At 38.4% G+C, this 12,540-nt stretch overlaps 1 protein-coding gene across 6 annotated transcripts in view; it reads right to left on the reverse strand.

The window, feature by feature from the left end:
- Positions 1-9,670, reverse strand: part of uso1 (USO1 vesicle transport factor) — a 30,098-nt gene extending 20,428 nt beyond the window's left edge. For 3 of the 6 annotated variants that reach the window (XM_088601425.1, XM_088601344.1, XM_088601170.1), the window contains exons 1-6: positions 9,424-9,670; positions 6,865-6,951; positions 2,552-2,616; positions 2,361-2,437; positions 1,874-1,885; positions 891-941 (exon numbers count right to left, since the gene is read on the reverse strand). In XM_088601425.1, the coding sequence (XP_088457551.1) occupies positions 891-941; positions 1,874-1,885; positions 2,361-2,437; positions 2,552-2,616; positions 6,865-6,951; positions 9,424-9,489 (358 nt within the window). In that variant the 5' untranslated portion in view covers positions 9,490-9,670. The remainder of the gene's footprint in view (positions 1-890; positions 942-1,873; positions 1,886-2,360; positions 2,438-2,551; positions 2,617-6,864; positions 6,952-9,423) is intronic. The other 3 variants (XM_088601261.1, XM_088601514.1, XM_088601595.1) reach the window with 3 other exon arrangements.
- Between the last annotated feature and the right edge of the window lie 2,870 nt (positions 9,671-12,540).

Here is a 12,540-nt window from a genome sequence, read left to right on the forward strand (position 1 = left end):
TTAAACATTCAAAACTTGCTCTTAAGCTCCAGCTACGTTATTCCTATCCCAGCAGGAATAACAGAAAACCATTCCCAAATAAAACAATGTCCTTAAATCCCTGTTTCTTTTACAAGATGTTGCTGCAAACAAGCATCTACCAAGCTGTGTTTAATGTTGCGTTTTATATTTAAAAACCTACAATCATGTAACACTGAAACTTAGAAACTTCAACAGAGCCAAAGGGCTTAATTTGTGCTCAGGCCTGTGCAGACAGAGAGTGTGGAGCCACCTAGACCTTTCAGAACGGCTCTGTCCAAGACAATGAAGGCTCGAGCATTCATTGCAGACCTTCTGAGCGGACTCAGGCCCTGATTATAGTCATAGCTCTTCATCCATTCTTAAAATATTTCATACCAAGACCTGGAAGCAGAACTGTATTTTGTTTTTAAAAAAACACATGTGAAAACTAACACGTAAGTATTAATATCTGAACTCTTTTGCTGATGCAAGCTTTTGACCGTCTGAGTGTAAGCAAACAAGCATGCTTTTAAGTTTAGGGGAGAGTGTTAAAATAGCTCTTATAGGGTGTGCCCACCACCTGTAAAACAGTATTCTTATAAGATAATCAGCAAGTATGAAACAAAACACACATCCGTTTTTTTTGAGTAAATGAAAACAAATGACAAAAAAAACTCTTAGTGATACTCACGATACCCATTTAAAGGTTAAAAACACAAATGTGAGTGAAAGAGTAAGGGCCACATTATTTTAGTGTGTTCAGACTACACAATATTCAGTGGTTAGTACTGTAGAAGTAAAGTATTGGTCTTGGATTAAAATGCAATTTAAAAGACCTTTATCCACTACTTTATGTGACTTTGGTGAAAGTCCTGTTGCTGTCTACTAACCCAACATAACGGATTTACTGTTTCGCTTTCCCAGACCTGAGGAATCTCCATCTGTAAAGACGAGAAGGGGAATGAAGCCAAAATCCCTTCCCACACTGGATGTTTTACAAAAATATTGGACTGCAAAAACTCACTGACTGCTGTAAAGGGTGAGTGGTCCATACTTTCCTTATATTCAATTTATTCGTCTGTAATTTACAAATCAGCACTTTTACAAAAAAAGACAATTTTAGTCTAAGAAATGTTCATGAAAAGTTCTGCTGAAAAAACTCTTTGGATAAAAAACACAGCACCTCTTATGGATTTGTTTTGTTCATTACAGTAAGACTGTATACAGTTCCGGTTCTAAGTACGTCAGGAAAATATCTTAAATTCTGATTAAAAATATGTGCAGGTATTAGCTCACATTCTGGGCAGTTCATGCCATGTAGACAAAAATCTGCAATGACACTAATTTCAAAGAGTTAACTAACATCTTTACAAATGAAAAAGTTTTTTGGTAAATGCGACAACTAGCTGAGGACTCCAAATTCTTTTTTTGGCTACATTTCTTATACAAGATGCTCCCAAGCTAACTGGAATTTTCATTTTGTTTGCCTCTACTTGTGTTCTTTACTTACACATTTCCAAGAGAGGTACTGATCAGATTAAAGGCTTAAAATGTATTTTCATTTTGCAAAGACTCTCACAGGTCTATAAACAGTACCACCTCTGGGATATATCTGCAACTTGTAAAGGTTCGTAGAGTATTTCGGTTTTCATTAACATATAAATGTAAAAACACTGATTATAATATCGCTATAATACTTTTATCATCCTCCAGAGAAATGTCAACCCACATAAGACACAAATAAATTGCATGCTTTCCTCAGAAATTGTCAAAATTTCAAATCCATGTTTTTATACAGAAATATAATTGGTAAAATTTGTAAGCAGTAGTGGTTACATGTTAAGAAGCATCATGCAAAAATAAATTTGATTACCTTCTGATTCCTCTGCACAATTAAACATGGAAGAGAAGAAAGTTGATCAGCGAAGAGACAATTGTTAACAAGACAAAAAACTTCAAACAAAGGGAAAAAAAATCAACCTGGAACTTTCCTAGCTGTTTCAGGCAAGATCATGTATCAGGTCTTCCCAAATTAATTCAATAAAAGATTTTTTTTTTTTTTAAATCGTAAGATATAGTGAGTTTTGAGATGCTAACAGAACAAAGACTAAATATATATGGGAAATGCTTCCTTCTTGATGTGTTTGAGATAATCATAGTAGAATTGGTATCAATAAAGCTTAAAAACATGATCGTTTGTGATTCTACACTTTACATATAATATCTTATTACATCTAATAATTACATCTGAAATGCTGCATATATTTATTGCATTTCATTATTTATATTTGGCATATCTCAAGCGGCGTTTTAGAACTGAAAAACTCTAATACAGGTTAAAGATCGAAAACATAAAATACCTGGTTCCTCCTCTTCATCATTGGAGATCATATTGTACAGAGTTTCCAACGCATATCCAATGATTTCTGAGTCTGATCTACAATAAAGAGAAAATGGAGTGAATGATCCAGACATTTTGAAGAAACATCAGGGTAAAATTGCAATTTTCTTTATAACTTCCAAACATTGCAGTAATTGCAATGTTACATACCTGTCTGCTTGTAATATGTTAACCAGGTGACCCATCGCCTGCGTACCAACTTCAAGACGATATTTCTGTAGGACAAAACAATTATTTATAAAGGGAATTTTGTAAAGAGCTATAATTGGGAAATTACCTGTTATGTTGTAGAACATTAAGATCTGGATATATGAGGGATGTTCACAATGTTGTGAAATTCAGGTACATATAAAATTATAATTTCTTTCTTAAATTAGTCACCGTTCATCACAAAGTACTCAGTCCATCTGTCCTTCCAATTATCCACTGACAGAACTCATCTTTATCCACCTGGCATCAGCGAACTTCAATTAAACATCATCATGAAACCACGTGCAGATCAGCACAGATTTCAGATGAGTAACGGCCACTGGGGTTCAGAGGGACAAAAATAATGATTCAACTATTCAGACCCATGTTGGCCAAAAACATCCAGTTACCTCTGACCTTGGAAATATAAGAGCACTGCCGTGCAGCTGAACAGCAACCTGATAGCATGCTTAGATATACTGACAAGTAGCGGCATTTTTGCATGACATAATAGCAATGCCATGAATTAACTGCACCCCTTTTTTGGGGTCCCAGAGAATGCTGACCATTATCTTGACCAGCTATGGTTGTAATGTGGAACGTCTTCAGGCTGGAATATGAATAAAAGATTACTTGAATGGAAATAAGATTCAGGAGATTTCGAAAAGGGTAGGACTTGCTTAAAAAAAGCAATAAATAAACTGAATAAGCAATCACAATAATGCATACAAACCATATGACATGGTATTTAGAAGGTTTCTGACATAAGTATTTCTCAAATCCACTATAGGTTTCCCAACCATACACTCAAATCTGATGCTCTGGCTTCTTCTAAGAAATGGCTGAGTGTAATCCCCTGATTGGTTAGCTATTAACAGCTTTAATCAAGATTGTTGTTTGGGTATATAGGCCAAAATGCTATAATCAAGAGCCATTCAAATCTTCTAGGTGCTCCTACTGCTCTGATTAAGTCTCTGTCTCCAGTTTCCATCATTAGCTACACCTTGGAAAAACCACGTCACTTTCTGGTTACTGATGATGACACAAGCTCTGCTGCAACAGAGTTGATAAGCTGGAACAACTGGACTTAAGGTCTCGGGTGGTAAGGTGTCTTTAATGCAGAGATTTACTATTTGGTAGAAACTTTTGACAGGTCAAGATATTCAGCAATAATTGCAATTCATTCCAAAAATAAATGCCAAAGTCTTCTGTAAGTCGGGGAGCTCTGATCTGTCAGAGACAGCACTTCATGTTTCCCGCATCACAGCTAGTTTTTGCGGGACTGGTGGTATCTGCAGTTCTGCAGACCCAAGATCATCTGCAATGCATTCCTCGTGCTAAACTCCCTTTCGTCCACCACTTCCCTGTGGAACAATGAAGGGTAGCTTTCCCCTGACAAAGCAATCGTGCTTCCATTCCTTCATCCCTGCACTGCAGTCCAGCGTCATAACACTCACTTCTCAATCGCCCTGGATAGAGGACAGCGTTAGCTGTTCACAGATGGTGACAACACCATGCAATCAGGTATAAATGCTAAAGTATAGTATAGTCCTGCATACTATATAGTCCCAGTAATGCAAATCAAATGCACTGTAATTTCAGCCTATAATGCAAGGGCAAGCCTGTGCATTTGAGTGTTTGGCAACCTTGCGAAATACGAGCGTAAGAAACAAAAGTCGGCCCTTCGTCTCCTCAGCTGCCATAGTCGATCCAAGAATTTTATCCAGGCTTATCTCATCCAGTTTGTTGAAAAAAAAGCCAAGTTATCCACTTCAGGTACGCCAGACTGAACTCCAGACTATTCAAGAGCAGAAAAAGGGCTAAAGGAGACCAATTACCACACCAGTGTATTTAGGTATGCATAACAGATCTATACTACTGTAACTGGCTAATCAAGTCCCCACAAATTCTGGACTTAACAATTCCATAAACTTGTGTATGTATTTTCCCCAATCAGGCCTACTTATGTTTCTGATATGAATGATTTGTATTGCATTATTGGGATTGTTTTGTAATGTTGGTGGCTGACATCCCACATTGAAGAGGAGTGCTGCAAGTCCATTACACTCATTTCATTACCTATATCTTATTGATCCAAAGACTTAGTCAAGCTGCCTCTTGAACAAAGCCACTAAATCAGCTTCTGCCTCACGTGGCTAGGCAGAGCGGTGGTTAAACATAACAACAAAAAGGTGCCTCCAATGCACTCTCCTTCCTGAAAGGCGGATCTTTTCCTCATACTCAGGGCCCAGATGTCAGGCCAGTTAGTCCAGCCTTTACCATGAGACTTGACTGAAGCACTGCCAGCGGCCGCATTTGATTATCAATAGCTTCATTTGCATTTGTAAATAGAATACCTGACCACACAAAAATAATGGTGACGAGGAAGGTAAAATATGTTTGAGGAGGCTAAAATAAATCACTTGCACTCTGATGTGCTGCTGTATGCACCCCCAGTGCTGACTGTATTATGGACAATAATTTGCACATAACAGGATCAGCACGTAGAAAATGTGAGATACGTAGCTCCTGTAGGTCAGCCTTTAAAGATAATGCTGTGAGCTCTCACTGGGTCTGCAAGCCACGGGGACCTCTGTCGCAAAGCATGCTAAAGACGATCTGACTCAAAACCCACCTCGCAATGTTAGCACTCAGGCTGATCACAAGCCACCTACAAACACAAACCAAATCCCACCCAGAAACCCCTGGCTGTAGGACCTAACTTCCGGTCAGGGGAGGGACCTTTGTTGGTCAGGCAAAGTGATGGACCGATAACTGACAATTCAGAAAACAATCACCAAATTATTCCTTTTGATTTTGCAAACTAAAAACTGAATTTGCAATCTGAAGAAGGACATCAGGATCTTTGGCAGCTCTCCAAGTATCTGTGAATTATAAACTTTCTGCCCAGAAGAAGAAAACATTTCCAAACGCAACCATCACTCTTAAACCAAACCAGTACCAAATCATAATCATCCAGGTGAATTTAGCAGATAAAAGAGCTAACTGGATACAACAACAGTCAAAACTACACCAGCTTTGAGATAATTTATTTTTAGTCTTGTCATCTAAGTACTTAAAGAGATTAAACCCATCAGGTTTTAAAAGCATATTAAAAAGTGCCAGATCACGTAGAAGTATTCAATCCCAGCTGCTTAAAATGAAAAACAGTTGGCAATTTGAAAGAACCACATATATGTTAAAATGAGGTCATTATTGTAATCAGACAAAATGGATCTAGGACTTGTATTAACATGGGGATATAATGTTTTTGGGGACATAAAGAATTATTTTAGACTCCAACTTGACTTGAGAAATCTGTAGCATTATTTCTAACGTCAAAAAATAAAAATAACTGAACACCACTGACCAATTCAAGGAATTATGCAGAACAAAAAACACTATGATAGGAAATCAATCACAAAATGGGCAGTTGCACCCTCACCCCTTTAGGTTTTAATAAACAAATTTCCATTAATGTCTGCCAGGAGAGAAAATGTTAAGACTGTGATTTCTGGAGATGAGTGATCCACCCATGCAGGTTACAGGCACTCAAAGTGCCTCAAGAGAGGAACAACACAAAAATGATGTAAAATATGTAAACAAAGGTTTAGACTACAATTTGTAAAAATGTATTTTAAACATTTTGAGAAAGGTTCAAGGTAAAAAATGACCTCATTTACACAGCTTTTTTTCCACATTATAAAATGACCTAACAACTCAATTTGTAATCTTTAAAATGATATCCGTGTTTACCAGTAATAGGGATATGGATGTCCTATTGTAAAGTTGGGTTTCCTAAATGGGTCCCCTATGAACCCCTCTGTCTCTTGAATGAATGGTCATGCAGAAATCCATCCCCAAATCACAACCTAAACATGTCTCCCACTGAGAAAACAAGATCAATGGAGCTCAAAATCAGAAAATAAAATCAAGACCAACAGGCTGCTGATTTAATCAAAACGGAAGGGAATGATACGACTTCATAAAGATATGGAAAACCCTTTGTTAACAATTAATAGTTCAAAGACTTCTCTTGACAATCAGCAAACAAGGTGAAGAGACATGTAAACTGATGGAAAATTCTGGTCAACACAAACGTTTATATAAGTAGAGAATGAAAAACAGTCACCATCAACTACAAAAATATGTCAAGTTGAAGAAATGTTTATTTTTTTGGAGGTTTCTTAAACTACGTCTACATCCGTCCATGAGTTCAGACTTTATATTATTATTATTATTATTATTATTATTATCTGGTCCTGTCTGCGTACCTTTGAAAGAGACTTCAGAGCCCGGACTGCATCCCTGCGGTCCTCCAGCAAAGTGGATGAAGCTACTCTGTCACACAGTTTTTGAATCTGGCATTTGAAGGGGAAAAAAAAGACAAAAATCAGTATTTTTCAAATCAATGCACAGCATTCCTCATTCATATGAAACATGAACATGCCCTGCACAAAGAACAACACACAATAGAGGCCATGTACTGTATATTACCTTTTACTATTTTTAAACAAGTACTAAAAGAGTCAGTAATAAGGAGAACCCTGATGTGAAACCGTTTCATACGTATAAACAACAAAGCTGGACCATACAAGTGACCTGAATCGAACTGAAATGAGATCACTAGAGTATGTCTCCTTCACAGTAAACAGAGTACGTTCAGCACCCAACTTTGGAAAAAATTAAAAAATGTCTGTTATGAATGCATGTGGACTAGAAGAATGTTGTAGCATATGATAAGAGCATACCATAGAACAAGATAAATGTCTACAGCAAATACTGGGACTTAAAGCTTAAATATATCCGTCAAGATTAATGACAGTATTCTAATAATTACATCAGAACATTCAAAAAGTACTGTATAACAGACTACGAGAAGTCCTGTACCCAAACAAAGATTTCAGACGTATCTTAAGATACTTTCTAGGGCAATGCAATGCACAATGCACTTCCAGGGGATCTTAAGACTGTTTCAAAGAGTTTTGTGCTTTGAAGGAAGACTACATCTGAAAGCCACATATGTCCTTAGCACACTGTGTTATTGTGTGATCTGGACAGTTTTTGCTTTGGGATATTATGTAAACAAGACAGTCAGTCTTCACTACTTTTTAAGAGACCTTAACAGCTGAAGAATGACAAAGGTTTCAAAAACCTGTCAATGCCTCTGTCAGCAGCTGATAGCATAAAAACAGGGCACACCAGTTTTAGTAGACAAAGCTGAACTGTTAAACTGGTTGTGTGTAAAAAGCATAACTTGTGCACTAAGAATTTGTAGCTCTAATCCAAATTCCTGAAGAGACAAAGACCCAAGACTCCAGTTTTCTACCTGTGCATGTGATGAGTTAAACGACCAAAGTATTTACTTATTTAGCATTGATAACCATTTCCAAGTTTTTAATCATTGACAACTCTTGGTTTTGTTGGTCTTCGTAACCAGGACTGAAGACCAGTGTGCTACGGAGACCCAGACCATCAAGATATTTTCCATTAAATAAAACTAAAACAAAATGTACATTTCACTGGTGTAAAGGTTAAAATAAATCTAGGATCAAAAGACACAATCCATAGCACAAAAACAATGTAATAACCGTTGTTCACAGACATGTGAAAAAAAAACAAGGCTAAAGTTCGATCATACTGATTAGGAAAGATGTTTAAAGTGTTGCTTAACGTGTTGATAACCAACACGCCTTTTTAAATTGCCGTTTTAAAGCTAAAAGGCAGAATCCAGCAGAGGAACGGGGACATGACATGAAAAGGAAAAGTAAACTCGTCATGCATCGGGATGATTCTGAAAATAGCCTACATCATAGCAGAGACAGCTGGCTGCTCAAATTCAGAGTTGTTTATCCTCCCAATTTTCTGCCGGAGCTGATAATGGCAGTTATCATGACCCAGACGCAAGCATGGGAACGCTCAGGCCGCTTCGGCTATTATAGTACTGCATTTTGCACCCAGGTAGAAACATGCAAGGTTTCCTTTGTCAATACAGATATGCATTTGTTTTCCAGCCACAGCTCGGACCCATGACAAGCAGGAGTCCGTCAGGAAACGATTCCTTCATCACAGTTACACGCGTTATCTTGAGAGCAGCTGACAGCGACCCAATCTACCATCGACAGATCCTCACGCCTCCCAACAAAAGCCTGAGCCGTACCTCCAAGCGGAGACAGGGGGTTATAAAGAAAATGAGGATAATATTGACTGGGAAACGATCCCACTAACTGTCACTTTGTCAACGCCATCGCAGCGACCGGGACTGACCTGCGGTGACAGGTGCTGTTATTGTTAAGACGTTTGTTGGGGGGGGGTCCCGATAAAAGCACCAGCAGGCTTATTTGAGATGAAGGAGAAAGCGAATAAGCATCGGCTTTATAGCGGCAATAAATCATAATATCATAACACCCCTCATTTATAAGACACGACAGAGCGAATGGGTTGGTTTTTTTTTCAGGTTCGCTGCTCCAGGCTTGATCCCGATCCGTCCTTGGGGCTGACTAGAGCCGTCCCGGTGCAAACCAAACCACCCCCACACTCCCACAGCTAGCTCCGTCCAGCCCGGATGCATCTTAGTCCTCATCGTAACACTTTTTCCTGCCCTTTTCCCTCCTGTGTCAGGCTGGAGAAATTACGGCGAGCACGACGCCCCCCCAACTCCTCCTCCTCCTCCTCCTCCTACCCACCAAGCCGACGGACACGCTGGTATACTCGCTAAAAGACCACGGTGCCAATCCCGACAGGAGCTGGGTCAGTCTCGACTCGACTGGGGCGCCAGACCCGAGTCCCCCACCACCCCAGCTCCTGCCTTTCCGCGACGTGACAAGACTCACCGTCTCTGCACCCGAAGGCTGCGGCCCGGCCGGCTGCCCTCCCATCACTCCCCGTAGGAAATTCATGTCTCCCCCCCCAAGCCGAAGCGCTTTAGTGTTATGAAAATGACCGGGGCCTCGGCTGGTTGTACTGCGATCCCAAGCGTTACTCCGATCCTCGATCCCTTTCCCCCCCAGACCGCTCTTGTTGTGGGACACTGACACACACAGCTACCCCGGAACAGCACTGGAACACCGCGCTGCGCAGGCGCGGAGACGTGGCGAAACGTGGCTGCTCACAGGGCCAGAGGTGATTTTTAAAGTGACAGGACCTCCTCCACCTTTCGGGGGGTCATGGCGCCCCATGGTTTTCCGGTTTCCCCGGCTGGTCTTGCGCAAGACGGAAGGCGATTTTTAAACACGGGATTTCATTTCGGTTCGTAACTATTACAAACAAGGGTTACTTTTTGACATTTTATTGTATTGTTTAGTAGAAAATTTGGAAAAAGAGCATTTATTTATAGTCAATTTATTAATCATTCTTGGTAAATTTCACATCCATAAATCCAAATGGTCTAATAATACTCCCCTTTTTAGTTCTTTTGAGGTGGAGCTGAAACATTATTTAAATTCTATTAAAAATGTGAGAAATAATAAAGCACGGAAAACATATGATATATGTAAAAAATACAAGTTAATCATATAACTTACCTATTACCTCTGGCGGTTAATTGTTTACTTTTCTGTTTGTGTTTGTTTGCTTATACCTAATTTGATCCTCTGATTGTATTTGTATTTGTAAATTATTTGCAAGTTTAATAAAAAATTCTTTAAAAAAAAATACAAACAAGGGTTACACTTGCTTATACAACCGAAAGCATGACTGTAGGTGGCCCTGATAAGCTTTCAAGTGGCACCAGAACAAAACCAGGATTGCAGGACTGGTTGCGAAAAAAAGAAAGCCGTTTCTGGGGTCCTCCTTAGACAAACTGAGAATCCCAAGGTTTCTGGACCAAAGAACACCTTTGTGACATTGGACGGTTATTAAATAACATTTGTAATTGTTCTTCTATACTTATTTTTTTTGCAGGCATTTGCTTCATTTAAAAAAAGGGGGTGTTTCATCTAACAGGTGGTCATTTCGCTATTATGACAGGGCTTTGCAAATTCCCTTGCATTGTGGTAGTTTGGAATTCAAAACAAAGGCAATAAGCAACACTTAACAGTCCCACACTTTGAAGCAATCTGTCAGTTGGTCTTAAAGGTGGTGCTTGGAAAATACCCAACATCAACAAAAGACTTGGTAATGAAAATCTTAACTTACACTGAAACACCTTGAAGAGATAGCCCAACATGCAAGTTAAACATGTGATGCATGAAGTGAGTTTGAGTGTTAATGTTTCGTCTGATATGTCAATTCATCATTTTGTAATGACATTGTTTTTTACAAGGATGGTTGAAGGTCACCAACCTTCATGTGTGCTATTGATCACACGGTGCCCCTATGTGAACAACTGTTCGCTTGTGTCCCCACTATTGGCTTGGACAACAGGAAGATAAGCAAGCAAACAGATCATCGTACTCTAGCAGATATAAGAATACTAGAATGGTTACAAACAAGAAGAGACCATTTTGTCCCTCTGTCTAATTCGGTTTTTCAGTAGCTAGCTGATTTGGCTAGGCAGCTTCTTGCACACTCCCACACCCCACAGCAGGAAGTGCCACCTGTTCTCTGTTTTAAAATGCACTTCCTGTGCATGTAGTTTCTATTTGTGCCTTCTGGTTCATATTTCAGTGTTGATTCTGAAGACTTTCATTCAGTAGTACTGATTTTATCTATGCTTTTTAAGATTTTGACGTCTTGAGTTTGGTTCTCTCATAATCTTCTTTGTTCCAGATTAAAAATAATGATTTTACCATTGCTGGTTGGAATCACAATGCAACTTCATTGCATGCAGCTTCTAACAAATATACAATATACAATTTCCAATGCACAGTAATTAAGTTTAAAAAATAAAATAAAATTATCAATCGTAATTTTTATTTCTGATGACAGTAACATCTTTTATTCTTTATTTATACTTCAGCTATTTGTATTTTTTAAGCATTTGAAAGTGGGAAGAATGCAAAGTTTTCAAACAACTCTAAAATGTTTTTGTTTTTTTTCATGCAAGCAACAGCTAGTTTTAATAATATGTCCTCAGTAATTATTTGGTTGTATTTCAGATTATTTCCTTGGGATACACAAATTCACATCAAAGCAAAAATTTACTTGGGCATGTCACAAAACAGGTGACCACTGCAATTCAAACGACCTCACCTAGGAGAACAGATGTGATATGTTCATTTCATATTTGACATTTACTGTACTTTTTCTGAAAATCTTCCTTCAGACATTTTTCTGAGAAATGACTATGCCCAGTTTGTTTTACTGTGAGCTCATTGTGTATACAAATTTTTCTCTTTAAACTTTTTTCTTTAACCACTTGTATTTTTTCATAAACTGTTTTAAAAACATTAAAAGTACTGGTTTCTTGTCAAGACTATTTAATGAGTTAGCTACTGTATGCACACCAACACACTGAGTTAAATGCCTTTCCCCTTGAGAGCCCTAAAGTTCGGAACTTCAGCTGTTTCTTGCTGTTTTATATGCAGCTCATTACTTGACTGGTCTTTTCTGCAGGGGTACATCTACCCCTTCCCCCTTGTTACAGATCCACAGTCCAGCCATTTCTTAGAGATGCTAGTTATTTAGAATTTAGCCATCTTTGAAACATGATGGTGGAAGAATTGTGCTTTTTACACAGATAATGTATACAGGGCAAAGTTTAATTTAAGTGTGCAGATCTGTGATTCTGTATGTTATTATTTGAGCCTTTCATAGAATACTTACAAATATCACATTACTTGTTATTGTGTTCTGTAATTGGCTTTATTTTTAAAGCCTGTCTCTTAAAAAAGCATGTGAGTAAAATTAAAACATTAATTTAATTAACTGCCATTGAACGGCCAGATTAAAATCTTTTATTTTAAAGTGTCATATTTTGTGTTTTTGCTGATAACTACTGCCCATTAGATACTTGCTCTTTCCTGATGTGCTTCATGCTCTACAGAAACTACTAACATCAAACAACACAG

This window comes from Lepisosteus platostomus, chromosome 1 (genome assembly GCF_059453375.1).
Source record: "Lepisosteus platostomus isolate fLepPlt1 chromosome 1, fLepPlt1.hap1, whole genome shotgun sequence".
Taxonomy (NCBI): domain Eukaryota; kingdom Metazoa; phylum Chordata; class Actinopteri; order Semionotiformes; family Lepisosteidae; genus Lepisosteus; species Lepisosteus platostomus.